At 43.9% G+C, this 23,698-nt stretch overlaps 1 protein-coding gene across 4 annotated transcripts in view; it reads right to left on the bottom strand.

Moving 5' to 3' along the window:
- The window catches only part of STAG3 (stromal antigen 3), a 35,991-nt gene continuing 17,943 nt past the window's right edge, over positions 5,651-23,698 (bottom strand). For 2 of the 4 annotated variants that reach the window (XM_021086215.1, XM_021086218.1), the window contains 24 exons: positions 23,237-23,335; positions 22,954-23,033; positions 22,524-22,631; positions 22,153-22,267; positions 21,618-21,723; positions 21,328-21,431; positions 20,730-20,822; positions 20,527-20,616; positions 19,772-19,972; positions 19,584-19,654; positions 19,382-19,469; positions 18,820-18,900; positions 18,641-18,733; positions 18,299-18,467; positions 18,039-18,184; positions 17,209-17,310; positions 16,513-16,661; positions 16,122-16,250; positions 15,878-16,035; positions 8,128-8,302; positions 7,793-7,894; positions 7,413-7,488; positions 6,337-6,396; positions 5,651-6,057 (listed from right to left, as the gene is read on the bottom strand). In XM_021086215.1, the coding sequence (XP_020941874.1) occupies positions 6,049-6,057; positions 6,337-6,396; positions 7,413-7,488; positions 7,793-7,894; positions 8,128-8,302; positions 15,878-16,035; positions 16,122-16,250; positions 16,513-16,661; positions 17,209-17,310; positions 18,039-18,184; positions 18,299-18,467; positions 18,641-18,733; positions 18,820-18,900; positions 19,382-19,469; positions 19,584-19,654; positions 19,772-19,972; positions 20,527-20,616; positions 20,730-20,822; positions 21,328-21,431; positions 21,618-21,723; positions 22,153-22,267; positions 22,524-22,631; positions 22,954-23,033; positions 23,237-23,335 (2,604 nt within the window). In that variant the 3' untranslated portion in view covers positions 5,651-6,048. The remainder of the gene's footprint in view (positions 6,058-6,336; positions 6,397-7,412; positions 7,489-7,792; positions 7,895-8,127; positions 8,303-15,877; positions 16,036-16,121; positions 16,251-16,512; positions 16,662-17,208; positions 17,311-18,038; positions 18,185-18,298; positions 18,468-18,640; positions 18,734-18,819; positions 18,901-19,381; positions 19,470-19,583; positions 19,655-19,771; positions 19,973-20,526; positions 20,617-20,729; positions 20,823-21,327; positions 21,432-21,617; positions 21,724-22,152; positions 22,268-22,523; positions 22,632-22,953; positions 23,034-23,236; positions 23,336-23,698) is intronic. The other 2 variants (XM_021086216.1, XM_021086217.1) reach the window with 2 other exon arrangements.

Below are 23,698 nucleotides of genomic sequence, written 5' to 3'. Positions count from 1 at the left end.
AATCAAAGAAAAGCTGGAGTAGCAATACTCATATTAGATAAAACAGTTTATGAAAGTCACAAGAAACAAAAAGGACACTAAATAATATCAAAGGCTCAATCCAAGAAGATGTAACAATTGTAAATATATATACCCAACACAGGAGTGCCACAATATAAAAGGCAACTGCAAATACCCATAAAAGGAGAAACTGACAGTAATACACTAACAGTGGAGGACTTTAATACCCCACTTCCAACAATGGACAGTTCATCCAGACAGAAAGTCAACAAGGAAACTCAGGCCTTAAATGATATCCTAGAAGATAGACTTAACTGATACTTATAGAATATTCCAACCCAAAGAAGCAGAATACACTGTCTCCTCAAGTGCACATGGAACATTCTCCAGGAGAGATCACATCTTGGGCCACAGATCAAGCCTTGGTAAATTTCAAAAAACTGAAATAATTTGAAGCATTTTCTCTAACCACAGTGCTATGAGACTAGAAGTCGACTAATGAGGGGGAAAAAAACAGCAAAAACACAAACTCCTAAAAGCTAAAACAATATGTTATATTAAACAACCAATGGACCACTGAAGAAATCAAAGAGAAAATCGAAAGATAGAGACAAATGACAATAAAGACATGACAAGCTGGAGTTCCCATTGTGGTTCAGCAGTAATGAACCTAACTAGTATCCGTGAGGATGTGGGTTAGGTCCTTGGCCTTGTTCAGTGGGTTAAGGATCTGACATTGCCATGGGCTGTGGTGTAGGTCACAGACACAGCTCAGATCCTGCATTGCTGTGGCTATGGTGTAGGCTGGCAGCTGTAGCTCTGATTTGACCCCTAGCCTGGGAACTTCCATATGTCATAGGTGTGGCCCTAAAAAGCAAAAAACAAAAAGATATGACAATCCAGAACCTATGGCACACAGCAAAAGCATTTCTGAGAGGGAAGCTATAGCAATACAATTCTGTATCAGGAAACAAGAGAAAACTCAAACAACCCAACCTTCACACCTAAAACATACACAGAAAGAAGAACAAAGCTCAAAGTTAGTGGAGGAAAGAAATCATAAAGATCAGAGCAGAAATAAATGAAATAGAGGTAAAGAAAACAATATAGAAGATCAATGAAACCAAGAGTTGGTTCTTTCAAAAGATCAACAAAATAGATACACCTTTAGCCAGACTCACCAAGAAAAAAAGGGACAGGGTGCAAATCAATAAAATTAGAAATGAAAAAGACGTTACAACCAACACTGCAAAAATACAAAGGATCACAAGAGACCACTATAGGTAACTATATATACTAAAATGAAAAACCTAGAAGAAATGGACAGATTCTTACAAAGGTATGACCTTCTAAGACTGAACCAGGAAGATAAAAGATGAACAGGCCAATCACAAGTACTGAAATTGAAAATGCGATTTAAAAACTTCCAAAAAACAAAAGTCCAGGACCTGACAGCTTCACAGGCAAATTCTATCTAACTTGTAGAGAAGAGTTAACACCTACTCTTCTGAAACTCTTCCAAAAAACTGCAGAGGAAGGAATACTCCTAAGCTCATTCAGAGGCCACCAGCCCCTCATACCAAAACTAGACAAAGATACCACAAAAAAAAAGAAAATTACAGGCCAATATCACTGATGAAAATAGATGCAAAAATCCTCAATAAAATACTAGCACATCGAATACAACTCTACATTAAGAGGATATACACCATAATCAGGTGGGATTTATCTCAGGGATGCAAAGATTCTCTCAGTATCCACAAATTAGTATAACACACCACATCAACTGAAGAATAACTCCAATGATCATCTCAATAGATGCAGAAAAGGCTTTTGACAAAATTACACACCCATTTTTGATTTTTAAAAACCCTCCAGAAAGTGAGAATAGAGGAAACCTACCTCAACATAATAAAAGCCATGTATGACAAACTCACAGCCAACATCATTCTCCAGGTGAAAAACTGAAAGCAATTCCACTAAGATCAGGAACACGACAAAGATGTATACTTTCACCACTGTTATTCAACATAGTTCTGGAGGTCCTAGCCACAGCAATCAGAGAAGAGAGAAAAAAACGGAATCTAAACTGGAAAAAAAGAAGTAAAACTATCACTGTTTGAGATGACATGAAAATATACCTAGAAAATCCTAAACACACTACAGGAAAACTGTAGACAAAAAGACCTGTACTCTGAAAACTATAAGATGCTGATGAAAGAAATCAAAGATGATATAAACGGATGGAAAGATACATCATGTTTTTGGTTTGGAGGAATCAATATTGTCAAAAGAACTATACTTTCCAAGGCAATCTACATATTCAATGCAATCCCGATCAAATTACCAAGGACATTCTTCCTAGAAATAGAACAAAATATTTTGAAATTTGTATGGAAACACAAAAGACCCTGAATGGCCAAAGCAACACTGAAGAAGAAAAAACAGTTCCTGTCATGGCACAGAGGAAACGAATCTGACTAGGAACCATGAAGTTGTGGGTTCAATCCCTGGCCTTGCTTAGTGGGTTAAGGATCCAGTGTAGCCATGAGCTGTGCTGTAGCTTGCAGACGCAGCTCAGATATGGCATTGCTGTGGCTCTGGCATAGGCCAGCAGCAACAGCTTCAGTTAGACCCTTAGCCTGGGAACCTCCATATGCTGCAGGTGTGGCCCTAAAAGGACAAAAGACAAAAAAAAAAGTAAAAGCAAAAGAAAAAACAGGACTTTAGGAATCAGGCACCCTGACTTCAGACTATACCACAAAGCTACAGTCATCAGAACAGTGTGGTACCAGCACAAAAACAAATACGGATCAATAGAAAGGATAGAAAGCCCAGAAATAAACCCAAGCACCTATGGTCAACTAACCCATGACAAAGGAGGAAAGAAGACACAGTGGAGGAAAAACAGTCTCTTTAATAAGTGGTGCTGAGAAAACTGGACAGCTTACATGTAAAAGAATGAAATCACAACATTCTCTAACACCACACACAAAAATAAACTCAAAATGGATTAAAGACCTAAACATAAGGCCAGATACTATAAAACTCCTAGAGGAACACATAGGCAGAATGCTCTTTGACATAAGTCGCAGCTACATCTTGTTTGATCCACCTCCTAGAATTAATGACAACCAAAACAAAAATAAACCAATGGGACCTAATGAAACTCAAAAGCTTTTGCAGAGCAAAGAAAACAATTAAAAAGTGAAAGGACAACCAACCTAAGAGTAGAAAATCTTTTCAATCAGTGCAACCAACAATGGCCTAATCTCCAAAATATACAAAGAACTTACACAATTCTACTGCAAAAAACAACCCAACTGAAAATGGGCAGAAGACCTAAACAGACATTTCTTCAAAGAAGACAGAGAGATAGCCAATAGGCACATGAAAAGATGCTCAACACCTCTAATTACTAGAAAAATGCAAATCAAAACTACAATAAGGTATCACCTTGCACCAGTTCCAACAAGTCTACAAATAACGAATGCTGGAGAGGGTGTGGAAAAAAAGGAAATCCTCCTATATTGCTGGTGAGAATATAAATTGGTTTTTCATTTCCACTATGGAAAACAGTATGGAGCTACCTCAGAACAGTAAATATATGACTACCATGTGATCCAGCAATCTACAATTCAAAAGATACATGCACCTCTATGTTCACTGCAGCACTATTCACAATAGCCAAGACATGGAAACAACCTAAACGTCTAACGACAGATGAATGGATTAAGAAGATGTGGTAATTCTATACAATGGAATATTATTCATCATAAAAAAGAAAATAATTCCTTTTACAGCAACACAGATGCAGATAGAGATTCTCACACTAAGTAAGAAAGAGACAAATACTATATATATCACTTACATACAGAATTTAAAATATGGCAAAATGAACCTTTCCACAGAACAAAAACAGACTCACAGCCACAGAGAACACACTTGTGGTTTCCAAAGGGGAAAGGTGGGGAGGGATATATTAGGAGTTGGGATTAACATATACACACTACTATTTATCAAATAATCAACAAGGACCTACTATATACAGCAAATGCAATGTTCTGTAATAACCGATATGGGAAAAGAATCTGAAAAAGAATGGACACATGTATACATATAACTGAATCACTCTGCTGTACATCTGAAACTAACACAACATTGTGTATCCACTGTGCTCTCAAAATCTAAAATAAAAATTAAATCAAAAAAGAAAAGGCTCCTCTCTCTGGAGTTGTTCCACTGATTATAAGGTAATGATCCCTAGGGCACTGGTAAGGCTGGCTTTCCAAAAGAGACTCACAAAAAGCTTCTAGCTTTTATCTGGGAGGGAAGGAAAGGAAGGCTGAAGGAGGAATAAATGAGTCTGACTGAGTGACCTAATCACAGGAAACGATGGTTCCTTCTGCAGAAATCACTAGCTGGATGACTGCTGTCTGGCCTGGGAGACTATACAGATAAGCTGATATTAAAGCAGATGCCCAGACAGGGAAGAACTGAAGCTCGTGTCTAAAAGAAGAAGCTGAAGAATTCCTTAAACCACTGAAGCAAACAGTGAAAGTACAAAGTGACAACAGGATGGAACTAGAGACGCTCATACTAAGTGAAGCAAGTCGGAAAGAGAAAGACAAATACCATATGGTATCATTTTATCTGGAATCTAATAAATGGGACAAATGAACCTTTCCACAGAAAAGAAACTCATGAACTTGGAGAAGAGACTTGTGGTTGCCAGAGGGGACGGGGAGGGAGTAGGACGGACTGGGAGTTTGGGGTTAATATATCCAAACTATTGCATTTGGAGTAGATAAGCAATGAGATCCCACTGTATAGCACAGAGAACTATATCTAGTCACTTGTAATGGAACATGATGGAGGATAATGGGAGAAAAAAATATATGTATGACTGGATCACTTTGCTATACAGTAGAAATGGACAGAACACTGTAAATCCCCTATAAAGGGAAAAATTAAAATCTTTGAAAAAAATAAAGTGACAACAGCATCTTTATGTATTAGATTGCTTTTCAGAGAGAAAGGAAAGAACAGAGGTTCTGTGCTGTTCCAAGAAGCAGAAGGAGAACAAGTCAGCTTCAAGGAGGCAAGGACCCAGAGGCTATTTTGTGGCAGTCTAGGTGAGAGATGATGGTGGCACAGAGAGAGGACACAGATCAAAGATGTACTTTGGAGAATGACTTGCCAGTACTGGTGAGAAACTAGCTGGGGAAGCAAAGATCAAGAGAGGGTGGGGTTGAGGACTTGGGCATTCAGAATAACTTATGAAAGTTCAAGTTATGACAGGTGTCTTTGGGATATGGGCAGGAAATCATTTCTGTAAAGAACCCTTAGGTGAAAGCTACAATGATATGTGGACTGCCCTGGCCTCAGTGGAGATGAGATAGGAAGGTCTACCCTACATCCAATCCAATGCTACCTACCTCCCCTCGTTGGCCTACACTGTCTCCACGAGATAAACTACTTTAAGGTAACCAGTTTCCCAGTTACAAAGCTGTATGTCCTTGAGAGCCAGCCTACCTGGGTGGTGTGCAGTGCCGGCCCCTGTACACTGGACCATGGGGTAAGGCAAAGCCACTTAAGACTTCAGCAAAGAAACTGACCTCCATCAGTTTAACAATTTCAAGCCACATCCTGGAACTGACTCCAATGTGTTTATTCAGCTAACCAGAAGTGCACAAAACAGGCCAGGAAAGATGTTCCCCAAATACAGAAAAACTATCAGGTTCCTTTCATTCAACACAGGCAGTGACCCTCTCCAATGCTGAGGTAAAGCGCCTGCCCCTCCAAACAGCAGAAAACAGTCACTCTGCTCAAACACAGAGGGACAGAGCCACAATGCATCAGGGAGGACCGGGGCTTCTGCTTCTCTATCCCAGCATCATCAGAGAAAGGTCAGGTTAGAAAGGCACAGCCCACCTCTCCTTCCCTTGAGAGATGAGGGGAGGGGAAGTAATGATTCCTTTCACTCTCTCTCCTGTTTGCCTTTTCCAAGTGGTCATGTCGTGGAGATGGGAGGGGCACGGGGTCATGTCAGAAATCCTGTGATGAGAAAGATAAAAGTAAAATACAGAGGCATGACAACAGACCAAAGGGTAAAGAGATGACTGCAAGGTCCTCTAGATAACAATTCTCATTCTCTTCCTGCACAGCCCCTCCCCCCAGGATACCCCTACAGCCCTAAGACAGCAGAGACAGTGGGCCAGGAGCTGTGGCCTTTCTTTCCACCTATGTGACAGGTACGTGGGTTCCTTGCCAGCATCTCCCAAGGAAGCACGACTCCTCTTAACTTGCTTTATAGTCTGTTTTGGGGACACTCACCTCAATGCTCAGTTCTGTAGAATCTAAGAGGTCCAGCCTGTGCTCACTGGAGGAAGACTGCTAGAAAGAATGGGGTCAAAAGTCAAAAAGGTCCCTCCCCACTCCCTTCACCTGCAAACAATAACAAAGGTCCTTTCCGGTCTCACGTGACAGGGAGGGAAGAGAAGCAAAGTCAGAGTGAACAGCAGGATCAGAGTCATCAGAGAAGTGCCTCCTTTCCTGGCCTGCTGACTGCAACTCTTATTAAATTCATTCATTTCTGGAACTACAGAATGGGATTTTTCCTAAGGGGACTTTAGGAAAGACTACTTTAACAGATGCCCTGCTGTCTGGTCTTCCCTTTGCACATAAGACCTCCACTCGCCTCTGCTCTCTGTGCCCTTTCTCCTCAAAGAGCAGACAACAGAATGTAACAGCAACATAACCTTTTCCTGTTTAAAAGGTGCCTTCACTTTGTATTTTGTGTAAGAGGTCCATTTTAAAGATAAGATTGAGAGGGGTTAAGGAGCTAACTTGGTAAAGTGGTGGATCTGAAGACTCTAAGGTCCCCTCACTCTGACTCCATGCTCTTCCTACTGAACTGGCAGCATTTCCTCCTCCAACTGATCTACAATGTTGTACTAGCTTCAGCAGGCAAGCTAGGGCAGAAAAGGGAGTGAGTGGAGGAAGAGGCACTGCGGCAGCCCATCAAGGGGTGTGCCTGTTGTGCGCATGTGTTATGAAGACTTAGTGAATGGGCTGCAAGGCTGGACTGGGTGACCTTCCATCCCCAGCTCTAGGAGTACCTTTAATTCTTAACAGAGTCAGAGGCAAAATATTTATATGAGGATTGAGAGGGAGACTGCTACCTCAAGTCCCTTTTGATAACTAAAATTTCCTTTCTCTATTTCTTTAATAAAAGTAAGGTCCACACAAAGTGAAAGGCTACTTACAAACCTCCCTCCTCCTTTATGATTCTTTCAAAAGATCCTGGGCAGTTTCTAGGATAAGGCATCAGCGAGACTGACAGAGGAGAGTGATTCTAGATCCTCAACTGCTTCTACTTCTAGAAGAAAAGGGCCCGTCACTCTGCTTACCTTGGCTGGATCTTGCCACTCTTCACTGGACTCATTCTGAATTTCTACCTCTTCATCGTCTTCCATCAGGCTCAGTCTGGAAGCGGTAGCAAAGAGCAGGGGTTTTCAAGAACCCCTGAGAATTTCGCAGAGGCACCCAGGGGAGCAGGGTGGGCAGTAAGCAGAGTAGGGCTCCAGGTCCCCACCCGTGCTTCAGTCAGAGCAGCTCTATTTATATCAGTTTTACACACTAGGACTCCATATTATACTGGAAGGAAGTGTGTGTTCTGTGGTTAAGACAAGTCCACAGAGACCATCACAGAAGCACTGATGAGAGGAGAATCCCCTCACAGTGGGTGACAGATCTGAAGTGAGGACAGAAAATGATGGGAAAGGCTCACCGGGTCAGTCGGTTGCCCAGCCCAGGGCCTGAAGGGTTGAGTGGAGTCTCAAAATGCTGTGGACTTGAGGGCCTTGACCTCTGGGTACCTAAAGGGGGCTGGCTGTGGGAATGAAGTAGGATCAACGACAGGGGTTAAAAATAAAGAGTAAAAAAAGGAGGTAAAGCGACCATCAAAAAGGTGAGAATGGAGAGAAAAAGAAAATATTAAGGCTAAAAAAGTGGGGAAGGACCAGAGAACGTGAGAATGAAGGGGTGCTGTAGGAGGGAACAACACGAAAGAAATGGTGAGACACCAAACTGGGAAATCACAGCCAGGCTCTCCCCGGGGTGTACCTTTGGGTAAACGCCAGTTCTGAGTTGCCTTCTTCTTCCCTCTCTTCCAACCCCACCAGGGGCTGCCTACTCTTCACAGCAGTCGAGGTGAGGGTGGGTGTGGGTGGGATGCTGATCAGCTGTACGCTTTCCTCTTGGGATGCAGAGATGTCCTCTCTGTGCTGCCTGGAGGGGTCTGCAAAACAGCAGAGGCTCAAATTAACTGTAGACCAAGTACTGCCACAGATGCTTTTAGCTTTTCAAGACCTGCTCAGGATTGATAAGGGAAAGTTAGGAAAGAAGAGAATGGAAAACCTAGATGGCCTCATTATGTTATGACTAAAAAATGAGCACAGCCTACGTACTAAAAAGTAAGGCTTCTAGAATGCTATCTAGGACCTGTCCAAGAAAAACTCACTACACAGCTTAGAAAACAAGATGAAAGAGACATAAATATGCATTCCACCACACAAACAGTAACATACAAACCTAAATGTGAGCAAACACTTGAGTCCCTGAGACTGAGAGGTCTTGGTTAATCAATGAAGACATTTGAGATCAGGATTTCATTCAAGAGTTCTACAGTGAGAAAAGCTTAGAATGGCCAAAATCTAGGGAGGAAGTATACAGGCTAAGGAGAAAGAAAAATGGGAGACGGGACTTTATAAAAGCCAGAAAAAAATGAGATGACTGCAATGTCAGCATAGTTCTAATATGAAGGATAAGTGGAAGAAATGGGGCTCAAAATGTTGACGACTCTTCTGAAGCCATCTAAGGAGGTGGAGGAGGACAAAGAAGCCCTAATGTCTTAGAAAATCCAGGTAATGATAGTTTAAAACATAAGTCAAATTGATATTAGTTATCTGTCAACTTTAAATATTCATACCCCCACTATCTTCCCTCCCATGGCCTTTTTGGACACCGAAACAAATAACCAGAAAGCGAGCTGCTACTGGTTTAAGCAGAAGGCTATAGAAACAGGGAAGAGCCACACCCATGAACTTGTGTTCCAAAGAAATCTTGGGCCCCCACACAGCTCCTCCTAATCTCCCCAACCTATTATTATTTGGGTAATATCAAAGGATTCAGCTCTGGAACCTCTTCTTGTCTCCATCTTCACTGGCTTCCTCAGCCATTCAGGTTCAGAGCTTTAAAATACCAACTTCCACATCTAAAGCTTCTGCCTCCCTCTTACACTCCCCGCCACTTCGCTCTAGGTTCCTATCCCCAGCTGCCTGTCCAACATCTTCACTTGAAAAAAACATGGCTCATGCCAAAGCCCTGATCTTACTTCATACAGCCTTCCCCACTTCATTTGCTATCAATTCTATCCTTTCAACTGTTAGGCCAAAATCCTTGGAGTCACCCTTAACCGCCTTTCTGTCTTATCTCCCACATGCACTTTGTCAGGGAGGTACTATCTGTGATATCTTGGAAATATGTCCAGAATCTGGCCACTTCTCACTACCCTGCCACCTCACCCTCCTGCCTCCCCCACCCTCCAGTTCGCCCACTCTCATCTCTTGCCTGGGCCCCTACTGCAGTCCCCTCACCAGCTCCTTGGCTTCCACCTCTGCCCCTCCTATAGTCAGTTCTCAAAATATCAGTCAGAAGGAACCCCTTAAAATATAAAGCAGATCGCTCTCTGCTCAAATCCTCCAATGTTTGCCCATTTCACTCTGAGTTTTATTCTAGCTCATAGGCTCTGGACTCCCACAACCTCTTTGGTCTCATGTCTATACAATCTCCATTCAGCAATATTGGCCTTCTTGCTATTTTCTGAACATGCCAGGCACATCCCACCATGGCCTCTGGACTAGCTGCACCCTCTTGCCTGCTATTCTGATATACACCAGGCATCCCCCTCACTTCCTTTAGTTTTTTGTCATTAATTCATGTTCTCTGTGAAGCTTTCCCCTGATCACTCTTCACAAGGTTGTAATCCCCACCTCACCAGTATTTCCCCATCTTCCCTGCTTCACCACCACTGCACATATCACTACCCTACATGATTCTAAAGAACGTTCCCTGCTGTATTGCCAGAACAAGGTGTTCATAAGCACCTGCTGAATGAACAATGGAACTAATCTTTTCAGTTTTATCCTACCTTTACAAACCCCCTGTTTCAGGTAGGCCAACTACATATCTATGTGCTTGGGTGAATGCTTACCTTCGTTTTGCTTATGCTATTCTACTAGCCCATCATACTCATTTTTCCACTATTTAGCTTATATAAATCTTACACATTTTTCAAGCTCCAGCTTAAATTCCATCTTCTTTATAGATCAACTAAACTTGAAATGATACTTTCCTTCCCCGAATTCTATAGCATTCATCTGTCAAACCCTCTCAAACCCCCAGGAAATTATCACTTACTGGTGACATAACTCAGATTTTCTATAAATGTATCTTCTTTCCTATTAGATGGTAAGCTGCTTGAAGAATTTCATGGCCTCTAAAACACCTAACACAATATCTTGCATATAGTAGGTCCTTAACAAGCATTTGTTAGTTATTAAAGACAGAGTTTCCTGGTATATAAAGGATAATTTTAGGTGGTATACAGAAACCATTACAAAGTCATGCACTAGGAGTTCCCATTGTGGTGCAGCAGAAACAAATCCAACAAATATCCATGAGGACATGGGTTTGATCCCTGGCCCTGCTCAGTAGGTTAAGGATCTGCCATTGCCATGAGCTGTGGTCTAAGTTGCAGTTGCGGCTCAGATCCTGCATTGCTGTGGAGTAGGTCAGCAGCTGCAGCTCCGATTCAACCCCTAGCCTGGAAACTTCCATATGCCACAGGTGTGGCCTTATAAAGGAAAAAAAAAAGAATCTGGGTCAGACCTACCTGTGGGTCTCTGATGGTTTCCTGGGAAAGCAGGGGTAGGCTGTGGCTCACTATGGGGGCAGGACATTGGAGGTAGCAGTCCCAGGAATCATCATTGGAGTGAGTGCCCCTGGAAGCTGCCATTTTGGAAAAATCTGGCCCCACCCATCAAGGGTGAGAAGTCTCAGGTCAAACAACAAACAGCATGAGAACCCAGCCCCATCCAACAGCAAACAGGATGTCTAAAGTCCTTCCAGGCACACAGCTGCCTCTAATCACACCCAAAGACAAAGTCCCACCCACCAGAAAGCAGGCATCAGTCCCTTCTAATCAGGAAGCCACCACAAGCCCCTGTATCAATTCCAACCACATGAGGGCAGACGCCAGAAGCAAGAGAGGCTACAACTCTGTAGCCTGCAAAAAGGAGATCACACAGAAAGCTAGACAAAATGAAAAGGCAGAGAAATATGAGCCAGATGAAGGAACAAAACAAATTCCCAGAAGAACAGCTAAGTGAAATGTAGATAAGCAACCTACATGAAAAACACTTTAGGGTAATAGTAAAGATGATCCAAGATCTCAGAAAAAAAATTGGAGGCAAAGATCAATACATTACAGGGAATGTTTAATAAAGATATATAAGACTTAAAACCAGCAAAGATGAACACAACAGCCACAATAAAAAATTTACCAGAAGGAACCAATGGCAGAATACTGGAGGCAGAAGAATAAGTAAGCTGGAAGACATATTGGTGGAAATCACTGCTAAGGTACAAAAGAAAAAAAGAATGAAAAGAAAGGAAGACAGTCTAAGAGAACTCTGGGACAACTTTAAAAAAACCAACATCAGAATCACATGGGTGCCTAAAGGAGAAGAGTAAGGGCTAGAGAAAACATTTGAAGAGGTAATAGCCAATAACTCCCCTAACACGGGAAAGGAATCATTTATTCAAATCCAGGATGCACAGAAAATACCATATAGAATAAACCCAAGGAGGAACACCCTGAGACATATATTAATAAAACTGACCAAAATTGAAGACAAGGAGAAAATGTTGAAAGCAGCCAGGGAAAAGCAACAAATAACATACAAGATAACCCTGATAAGGTTACCAGCTGATTTTTCAGGAGAAACTCTGCAAGCCAGAAGGAGCGATATTATAAATATATTTATATTTTATATTATATTATATTTTATATTTAAATATAAAAGTGATGAAAGGAAAAAAATCCTACAACCAGGAATACTCTACCCAGCAAGGCTCTCATTCAGATTTGAAAGAGAAATCAAAAGCTAATTCAGTACCACTAAACCACCCTTACAACAAATATTAAAGGAACTTCTCCAGGTGGAAAAGAAAAGGCCACAACTAGAAACAAAGTTACAAATAAGACGACTTACTAGTAAAGCCAAGCATATAGTAAAGGTAGGAAATCATCCATACACAAATATGCTACCAAAACTAGTAGGATACATGCAGGATACTGCAAATGCATTTGCAATTAAGAGACCAGGAACTTATAACAATCATACTACACACACACACAGACTCCTATATCAAAAACAAAACCTCGTGGTAACTGCAAACCAACCATCTACAACAGATACACAAATAAGGAAAAAACCAATCCAAGTACAACACTAAAAACAGTCATCAGACCACATGAGAGGAGGACAAAAGGGAAGGAAAAATAACAAATCCAAACAATTAACAAAATGGCAATAAGAATGTACATAAACCATAAACAAAAGGACAACCCACAGAATGAGAGAAAATATTCGCAAATGAAGCAACTGACAAGGGATTCATTTCAAAATATACAAACTCACGCAGCTCAATATTTAAAAAAAAGATCTAAATAGACATTTCTCCAAAGAAGACATACAGGTGGGGAGTTCTAGTTGTGGTACAGCGGAAACAAGTCCGACTAGTATTCATGAGGATATGAGTTCAATGCCTAGCATCATTCAGTGGGTCGGGGATCTGGTGTTGCTGTGAGCTGTGGTGTAGGCTGACAGCTGTAGCTCTGATTCCAGCCCCTAGCCTGGGAACATCCACATGCTGTGGGCACAGCCCTAAAAAAGCAAAAATAAATGAATAAGTAAAGTTTTTAAAAAGCTAAAAAAAAAAAAAGACATACTGATGGCCAAAAAACACATGAAAATATGCTCAACATCACTAATTATTAGCAAAATGCAAATCAAAAGTGCTATGAGGTACCACATTACACCAGCCTGAATGGCCACCAACAAAAATCTAACAAATGCTGGAGAGGGTGCAGAGAAAAGGGAATTCTCATACACTGTTGGTGGGAATGTAAATTGGTACAACACTATGGAAACATTATGGAGGTTCCTCAAAAAACTAAAAATAGAACTACCAGATGATCCAGCAATCCCACTCCTGGGTGTTCATCAGGAGAAAACCATAATTCAAAAAGATGCATGCACCCCATTGTTCACTGTACCACTAATTACAACAGCCTAGCCATGGAAGCAACCTAAATGTCCACTGACAGAGGAATGGATAAGGTTGTGGTACATATATACAATGGAATATTACCCATCAATAAAAAGAATATTTTTTATAATGCCATTTGTAGCAACATGGATGAACCTAGAGATTATCATACTAGATGAAGTCAGTCAGTGAAAGACAAACATGATATCACTTACATGTAGAATCTTAAAAAAAGGATACAAATGAACTTATTTGCAGAACAGAAAGAGACTCATAGACTTGAAAAGCAAAACTTATGGTTACCAGAGGGGAAAGGTGGGGGGAGAGGAATAAATTAGGAGTTTGGGATTAACATATAGACACTACCACATATAAAATAGTCAACAAGGACCTACTGTATAGCACAGGCAATTCTATTCAAAATTCTGTAATAAACTATATGGGAAAAGAATCTGAAAAAGAATGGCTATATGTATAATCGAATAACTTTCCTGTATACCTGAAACTAACAACACTGTAAATCAACTATACTCCAATATAAAACAAAAATTAAATTTTAAAAGAATAAAAAAAGATAAGGTGAGTATCATCAAAATTAAGACCTTTTGTATTTCAAAGGATACCATCAAGAGGATGAAAAGATAATCCACAGAATGGGAGAAAATTTTCTCTATCTGGTAAGGAACTTTTATCTAGAATATACAAAGAACTCTTACAACTTAATAAAAGACAACCCAGGAGTTCCTGATGTGGCGCAATGGGATTGGCAGCATCTCTGCAGCACCAGTAGGTAGGTTTGATTCCCAGCCCAGCAGAGTGGGTTAAAGCACCCAGTGTTGCCACACCTGCGGCACAGGTCACAACTGTGGCTCAGATCTGATTCCTGGCCTGGGAACTCCATGTGCTGTGAAATGGCCAAAAAACCGGGGGGGTGGGGGGGAGAAAGATGACTAAATTTTTAAATGAGCCAAAGATTTGAACAGACATTTCTCTGAAGGAGACATGCAATACCTAACAGCATGTGAAAAGATGCTCAATACGACTAGTTTTTAGGGAAATGCAAATTTAAATCACAATGAATAAGACACCAATTCACTAGTCGATGGGTAACATAGACAATAACAAGTGTTGGCAAGACTATAAAGAACCTGGGGCCTCATATGTTGTTGCTGAGACTGTAAGATGATATAGGCCCTTTGGAACACAATTTGGTAATTTCTCATAAAGTTACATGCATAGTTTCCATATGATCTAGCAATTTCACTCCCAGGTATATCTCAAGTGAAAACTTACATCCATGCAAAAACTTACACTCATGAATGTTTATAGCAGCATTACGTATAACAGAAAGTAAAAACAACCCAAATGTCAATAAACTGATGAAGTTACAAATAGAAATGTGGCATACCTGTACAATGGGATATTATTTGTCCATAAGAAGTTATCAGGGGAATTCTCTTGTGTCACAGCAGGTTAAGAATAGGCAATGTCACTGCAGTAGCTTGGGTGGCTGCTGTGACACAGGTTTGATTCCTGGCCTGGGAACATCCACATGCTGTGGGTGTGGCCAAAAAATTAAAAAGTCATGAAGAGGAGTTCCCATCGTGGCGCAGTGGAAACAATCTGACTAGGAACCATGAGGTTGCAGGTTCGACCCCTGGCCTTGCTCAGTGGGTTAGGGATCTGGCATTGCCATGAGCTGTGGTGTAGGTCACAGACGCGGCTCAGATCCCACATTGCTATGGCTGGCAGCTGTAGCTCTGATTTGACCCCTAGCCTGGGAACCTCCATATGCCATGGGTGCAGGAGCTAGTAAGAATAATAATAATAATAAAGTCATGAAAAACTGGTAATTGCTAAGCATGTTTGAAACTGGAAAGCATCATGCTAAGTAAAAGAAGACATACAAGGCCACATATTATATGATTCCATTTATACAAAATGTCTAGAAGAGGCAAGCTCAGGAAGTAAATTAGTTATACTGTCTAGGCTGAGGGAATGGGCAGGATGGGGAATGACTACTAGTATTTTCAAATGTACACTAGAAAACACTAACACATCAACGTGTGATTTCTAGGATATTACTGCTCAAGATGAGACTATATTAAAAAAGAAAATTTAAAAAACAGGAAAATTACAACAGGTAGTGACCCGAAAGTAAAAAAAAAATGAAGGTTGTGTAAAAATCTTTAAAAATTGGAAAATAATATGTCAAGGAGGGGCATCCTAATTATACAGATTTCTTGTTCAATCTTTGGTTTTATCATTAGTTTCTATTTTATTTTTCATGTTGGCCATCTTTAGTTAGCTAGATAAACCATGACAAAAATGAGTACCCTTAATGATATCTGGTGCTCAATGGGATATATGACCAAACACAAGACTTTGAAGGAAGCAAAAGCCCACATGCTGCTTTTCTAGGTAGCAGTGATCAGGAAGCGGCTCTGAGCCCCCGATACCCACATCCACAGCACTTTACCTTCAATGCGCCTCTTCTTGGAGCGGGGGTAGCCCTGAGGACTGGCCTCCGCTGTGTTCTCCACAGGGCTGAGGGAGTGGCAATAGGTGGTGACGGGGCCCCATGGATGGCCAGGGGCCTGGGAGACACGATGCAGACACTTCTCCAGGTAGGACAGTCTAAGGAAGAAGTGGAATGGAGAGGCTGACATGGTCACAGCCACCTTCTCTAACCCACATCTTTACCCAATTACCCTCTGACTTACAGCAGCTGCTTGTCCTGATGGAAGAGTCGGGGGGAGAACTCTGAAAGGAGCTCCAGGAATGCAAGATTTGGGGGCTGACTGGTGGAGCCAGCTGGAGGAAGCTCTGACAAGGAGAACTTGATGCCTTCCCTTGGTTGAGCAGAATCATTTTAGGAAGATCGTCCCTCCCCACTTCCCTCCCAAGGCTGAGGCATCCTGTCCAAGTACTTCCTTCCTTCCTGGTCCAGGACCCAGTTTGTCTTCCAGAAACTACCCCCTCACCAGCTCAACTGCTGCTCCTCGACATGCCTGCCCCCTCCCTCCTCCCTCCTAGCCCTCCCTGTACACAGCCTCTGGCTCAGCCCTCTCAGGAAGGTTCAAGTACCCTGCCTTCCAACCGATACTTCCTTACTTGTGTAGTGTGACCACAAGGTCACGGTTCTGTAGCTGTTGCGGCCCAAAGCTCAAGGCAAACCTCCTGGCCAGGTCCCTCATCTCGATGAAGGCCGGAAGCTCATTCAGGCCCTGGGGCCCCTGTTCCTGCAGTAGTTCTGTGTATAACTATATCCAGGAGACAAGGCATATGGCACATTTGGGAAAAGGAGAAACAAGGCAGAAGTAGAGAAGTACAGCATTCCCTTTTCTGCCGAGAAATCCTAAAGGGTTCGGGAAGCCATCTGCTATTTTTTTTAACTCCTTCTTTCCTCCCAGGACACTGACCCTATTCCTCTATTCCTGATCAGCTGCAGCAGAGAGGGGCTTCACCCTGCTCTCTAACAATAAACAAATATGTCTGTAGTAACTGAAAGGGTGAGAAAGACCAGACTTGGAAAGAAATTAGGAATTCCCTGTCACTTGATTGTTGGTGCTCCCATGTTCTACCTGACATGGGGTTTGTATGGATAGGGGTGGAGACTGCCCACTTAAAAAAGCCTCTTTTTACTGGTCTATTAGTTATGAGGGAGACTGTCATGTAAAGTAGAAATCAAAATAAATTAGGAAGTTCCTGCTCTGAAGGATCTCACATTCTGAAGGGCTAAGCACAGGACAGCTTGTGGGCTGCAGGAGGGCACATCAGGTCTGAGGCTCTCTAGGCAGAAGAGGGTACCTGCTTGAGGCTCAGCAGCAGAATTCGGGAACAGTGACTTCGGTCAATCTGCCTTGCTCTAGTTAATGTTTCCTTGATAATGTCACCATAGTCATTGTAGAACTGACGGAGAGGAAGTGGAGAAGATAATGTCTAACCACAGGAAGAGACTGTTTCTGCTTTGTTTCATTATTCATAGCCCTAATCATGTCTCCTTCCAAAGGAGCCTTAGGTAGGAAAATGTGAATCTATGCATTAAACAACTCATACCAGATCACATCTCTAGAGTTCAGGCAAATAAATAAGAAGCTCGGCCCTGAGCTCATTTCTTGGAGAAGAAGGGTCGTAAGCCTGCCAGTGCCCCCTGTCATCTTGCACTGAAGTCTTTGCTATTTGCCTCTTCCCACCAAAACAGAAGCTCCAGAAAGCAGGAACTATTGTCTGTTTTGTTCACTGAGGTGCCTGGGATAGTAGGTACTCAAGAAACAGCAATCAACACAATGGTGGGTTGAGGGAACTGAGGTACATTATCTAGGTATCTTGTGAGGATTGTACCCTGGTCCATTCTTTTTTCCTCTTCCTTACATTACCTTATCCCATAGACTAGGTTCAGAGAAAAAAAAAAAATTTCTAGCCAGGAAGACTAAGACATTTCCTCTCCAATGAATTTCTTCCTCCTAACAGCTTTTTCTCTGTAATTATTTACTGCTAACTCTCTTTGACCTTTTATTCTCAACTCCTATTGGTCCTCCCCCGCTGCTTCTCCTTAAAGCCTGATACTGTCCTCTCCGCACCCTCCTTTCTGTAGTGTCCTCAGTGAAGGCTGCGCTCAGCTTGGAGCCTTGGTGTACCTTGTTGTAGTGTTTGAAAACATCTGAGGCTGCGTCCATCTCCAGCACCCCATACAGCAACAGCTTGCAGAACCCAGCCAGGAGGCGGCGCCGCTGGTGCAGCTGCTCGATCTGTAAATGATCCTCCTGGGAATGGCCTGGCTCACCTCAAATGCAGAACGGAAGTATCAGAATCACAGATTTAGGCTTCCTGCCCTCTGTGCTCGAGGCAGGCCCAAGCCCCCAACCCTTCCTGAGCCCCAAGTATAGAGTCCCAGTACCACTGCCCAGTTCTCCTGGCTGGATAAAGACATGGTCCATGAGGAAGCTGGCTAGCTCTGACTGGAGAGTGGCTTCAGGAAAAAAGACAAGTGGTCTAAGAAAATCTCGTCCCCCTACGATCATCTGAGGGCTGAATATGAGAAGCAAGTCACTTAACAAGACAAAAGCCTGTTGGAGAAAAAAAAGAAAAAAAATGTTTAAAAAGGAGAATACTGACCAAAACAGAAATGACATTGTGATTTCCCCTCAGAACAGGGTTTCCTCAGGCCCAGGCAAAGGTGGGGAGGGGCACGGGCAGAGGGGAGACTTGTGCTCTCCGTCCCACTTGAGTAACCGCTCACCTGCTCCTGGATCTCAGGATCGACATCTGAGAGGCAACTCTGGCAGAGCTCGCAGAAGGCCACCATCCTGCCCTTCAAACTCAACAACTGCTTCTGTGGAAACAGTGGCTTCAGGGGGAGGAATGAAGGAAGACACAGGCTCAAATATTCCCATCGCCCCTAATCAGATCCATACTCACCTGGGAAGCACCTGATCCAGAAATGTGGGTTAGCATCCAGAGAATGGAAAAATAAACAAGAGTCAAGGCTGGCAGGGTCACCTGTAACAACCAAATGTTACAAAAATGAGGCGTCAAGAGAGTAAAGGGCAGGCGGAGAGAGAGAGAGACAGGGGGACACTCACAAAGCAAGGAAGAAAAAAGCAGCTAAGAAGAGGTAAAGTAAGATTAGGAGAGACCCCCAATTCCTTTTCTGGTAGAAAAGAACTGATTCTGGACAATCTTCAGAGGATTCTATCCTGGGTAGGAATACCACCTCTCCCTAATTAAAGTCTCCTAGAATCCTGAGAGTTAATAGCATCCTTGTCTCTCAGGAAAGCAAAGAGAATGGATGTTTTCAGGTGTTTAAAAGTACCTCCACCTTTCAAGAGTGGGAAGGAAGGAAGGAAGGACACACATGCTTGATCGATCTCTCGTCCACTCCACACCCCTGGGACTGGAACTGCCTGCGGGGGACGGCCGCCTAGGACATAGGGCCCCTAAACCTCCTCCCCTGCCTCCACATCTCAACTTGTCTACTTGCCTGGTGAGGAACCTCTCCTGTGTCCACGGCCTTCCGGAGGAGTTGGTAGCAGGGCTCATAGAGCTCCCAGCGGGTTAGGTCATGGGCACTTGGGGGGAGGGAGGGAGAAGAGGGACATGTTACACTTGGACAGAAAGAGAGGAGGCAACTCCACAGACACCAGAGGAAATAGAAGGTAGGGAGCAGAAACGGAGCTCCTCACTTGTAGAAGGCAGAGAGGCGCTTCAGAGTGGCCGCCAGACTGTACACCTCATCCTCATCTAGGAAGGACGACTAAGGAAGAAAGAATGTCCATGACGGGCTTTTCCCAAGAACTCAGGTCCAGGTCCCCATCTCATGGCTTCTCCCACACGAGTCTGGGGTGTCCCATCTTGCAGCCCCACTTCCTACCTGCAGCAGCTCTTCAAGCTCCTGCTGGAAGCGGTCAGTCAGCAAATCCACCAGTTGGCTTCGGGCAAAGTCCACTCGGCTGAAGAAGGTGAACTCAGGATTACAGAGCAGATAGAGGGCGTGAGCACCAGCCTCGAGCACTGCAGGCTCCGCATGCTTCACCACTACCTCCTGGAGCTGCTGCAGGAGCAGCTCCAGGTGCTGAGAGAGAAAAAAAGTGGGAGAAGACAGTGCTGTAGGACAACTCTTCCCGAGGGGACGAGGGGTGGGGAAGAAAAGAAATAGAGCTGAAAGCATTAAACTTCAAGAATAAAATGCCTGAGAAAGGGAAAGCTTATTGGTTTTTCTGGAACCTAGGTTTTTTTTTTTTTTAAGTTTTGTGTGTGTGTGTGTGTGTGTGTGTGTCTTTTTGCCTTTTTCTAGGGTCGGTTCTGCAGCATGTGGAGGTTCCCAGGCTAGGGGTCGAATCAGAGCTGTAGCTGCCAGCCTACGTCAGAGCCACAGCAATGCGGGATCCAAGCCGCGTCTGCAACCTACACCACAGCTCACGGCAACGCCAGATCCTTAACCCACTGAGCAAGGCCAGGGATCGAACCTACAACCTCATGGTTCCTAGTCAGATTCGTTAACCACTGCTCCAGGACGGGAACTCCTAGAACCTAGGTTCTTGAGAAAACCCAGATTCTGGCAGTAGAACCTTTGGCCCTAAGATGTAAGCAGCAAAGTATAGGGAAGGTATCTTCCTGTCTCCTCACCTTCTCCAAGCGCCTGGTGCAATAAATATTGAGGTCAAAGTAGTTGAGAAGCTGCAGCAGTGGAGCAACCTTCTCTGCATCAGCTGAGAACTGTGGTGATTGAGAGGGAAGCCTACTTACTACCTGCTACACTGCTCCTCTGGAGGCACTGCCTTCCACCCGCTCATTCCCAGAGGCCGCGCAGTGGGGCAGGGCGGCTCTACCTTGGCCAGGAGTTGGGGGAGCAGAGGGATGAGGTGCTCAGTCAGCTTCACCTTGTCATCGGCCTGGATCTTACGTTCTTTGAGGGTTAAGCCCTGGAATGAGAGTTATTTGAGGGTGGGAGTAAAGGTTTCTTTACATGTATATAACAAGCTTATCTTCCCAGGACAGAAAAAGAGAATTTAGCAGTTTCCTTCAGATTTCTTTTTTCTAGAAATGGAACTCTCTGAGGGGCAGAGGAGCACATCCTAACATAAGACTCAAAGACAAGGACAGACAATACCTGTCCAGATGTTTTTGTTGTTGTTGTTTTGTCTCTTCAGGCCTGTACCCTTGGCACATGGAGGTTCCCAGGCTAGGGGTCTAATCAGAGCTGTAGCTGCCGGCCTACACTAGAGCCACAGCAATGCCAGATCCAAGCTGTGTCTGTGACCTAAACCAAGCTCACAGCCAACACCGGGTCCTTAACCGACTCACCCAGGGATCAAACCCATATCCTCATGGATATTAGTTAGGTTTGTTACCACTGAGCCATGATGGGAACTCCCTTGTCTGGATTTAATACTGGTAACCAACCCACCCCCACTCCTCATGCCATACCTTCCTCCCTGTCACCCGCCCCACAGGCGGGTGACCCTCTGAAGCTTGCCGGACGCTAGACACAAGGATTTCTATCAGCGTGCTCTCCTGCACATCGCCCAGGTCTAAGTTGGCAGAAGGATGAAAAATACAGAACAACAGATTAACCACTCTCTAGCTCCAAGGCCCCCTTGCCTACATCCCCACTGCCCACGACACCTATGCTTTTTACAAAGTCAGGAGAGAAATCTCTCTGGGTTTCCTTCTAGGAGGTAAAAGGCCCCGACCCCTGGCTACCAGGCGGCACACACTCTGGTCCTTCTCCAGTAGCAGGCTTGTCAGACTCTCCCAGTCCTTCAGCTGAGGCCCTGCACAGTCCCACAGGCTGTCTACTAAGTATGCAGCGTGATCATGGAGCTGTGGGAAAAGGCAAATGTTAAGTCACTAAAGCTACATTTTATCTTTCATTTAAATTTTTTTTTTTTTTGCTTTTTAGGGCTGCACCCACGGCACATGGAGGTTCCCAGGCTAGGCGTCAAATTGGAGCTACAGCTGCCAGACTACGCCAGAGTCACAGCAATGCCAGATCTGAGCCGCATCTGCAACCTACACCACAGCTCTTGGCAACGCTTAACCCACTGAGCGAGGTCAGGGATCGGACCCACAACCTCATGGTTCCTAGTCGGATTTGATTCCGCTGCGCCACGATGGGAACTCCAAGCTACATTTTAAAACTCCAGTAAGTGGCTACTGATGAATCATTTTTCTCCTTCCTGCAGTGCTAGCTCCCATCCCTCCCTACAGGTCTTATGCACAACAGCCAAAGTGCTTCTTTCCATACATCACCTCACTCTCCACAAAAAAGGACAGGAGAAGGTGGAAAAAAGTCCTCTGGGCGCGTGGACTTCGGCGTCGCTCTCTCCCACCCATCATTCTTGTCTCACACTCAGGATAGAAGAGCCTGGTAGAAGGGACACAGGGAAAGAGCACAGCACAGGAGGCAGTAAGGAGTGCAATAATTACTATGGACAGAAGAAAACAGTCCTAGGAGAGGAGTGAAAGAAAGAGAGGCCCAGAGCTAAGGAAAGCCCCAAAGAGTTGAGAAAGGAAAGGGGATCTCCCCAGGGGGATTTTTCTAGGTATGGGGAGCCCTTAGGAAGAACAGCAGCACAAAAAAGGATGGTGCTCGAGGAATGAATGAAAGGAGCCCCACTCACTTCCAGTACAGAAACTCCCCTGCAGCAGAGGCCAGGGCTCTGTTAGAGGCATACACAACAGGATAGATGCTCTCACAGTCTGTATCTGTTAGCACCCCTTCCATGTTCCTGCCAGGGGAAAAGCAGAGCAGATATGAATGCTGTCCTCTAGCACAACTAAGGCTAGAGATGAAAAGGCAAAACCAACAAGAATTAACTCACAAAAAACTTTCAAATGGGAAGTGTGGAAGACAGAGGGATATGGAGAGTTAGAGAAGAAAGGGACTGTCCCCCCCTCCCCAGAGATCTTGCACTCAGGAATGACCTCTGTTTTTCAACCTGTACATAAACAAGAGTCAACCTATAATTGGTGGAGGAATGGGACTCTGGAAGGGTCTGGTGCTGAGAAGGTAAGTCTGAGATGCTTGTCTCTCCATGTCCCAGGACTCACTTAAGGATGACTGTTAGTAAACTGACGGCTTCCACTGCCACGTCGTACTCTCGGTCCATGACCATGGAAACCATCCGCTCCTGTAGGAAGGAGAACATTGCTCGATACCTCACTGCACCCATCGCCAAATACTATGTTCTCTTAGAATCTGAGGGATTCCTAAAAATGAGGTGTAGAAGCAGATACTGGGAGTGCTATGGATATATAAAAGCACAGAAATGGGAAAATGAGGTGGGGAAATGGGAACCACAGAAGCCAAGCACAGGAACACTCCCAATTTTACCTTAAATCGGCTGGTAAAGAGCTCCAGGCGTGCAGTCAAGTCTCTGTTGCTATACAGCCCTTTAAGAGCCTTCAGGCATTTCAGACGGACTTCTCGATGCTATTAAGGAGAAAAGGAAATATGAGTGACTCCTCCTCTACTCTCCCCCCACTGGTCCTCCAGACTCCCCTCGCCCATTCTGGCCTGGGTGTCCTCTCATGGCGAGGACTGTGAGATGTCTCAGAGACAACAAACAGCTGCTGTCTCACTTGAAGTCCAAAAGGATCACAGCAGAATTTAGCAAGGGTAATGGAAAGGCTCTTTTGGCCGCTGCCCTAACACTTTATTACCACTCCATCAGTAACTTTCTTGCCTTTATACAGGGAAAGTCTTTCTCCCTGTGGTTTTGAGGCATATAATTTCCTAGATATGGCATCTCTCTCCTAACTTATCCTACCCCTCCCCAATACTGGGGGAATTTTG

This window comes from Sus scrofa, chromosome 3 (assembly GCF_000003025.6).
Source record: "Sus scrofa isolate TJ Tabasco breed Duroc chromosome 3, Sscrofa11.1, whole genome shotgun sequence".
In the NCBI taxonomy this organism is placed as follows: Eukaryota; Metazoa; Chordata; class Mammalia; order Artiodactyla; family Suidae; genus Sus; species Sus scrofa.
The sequence above is the reverse complement of the archived record's forward strand: the minus strand, read 5'-3'. Positions and strand labels throughout refer to the sequence as shown.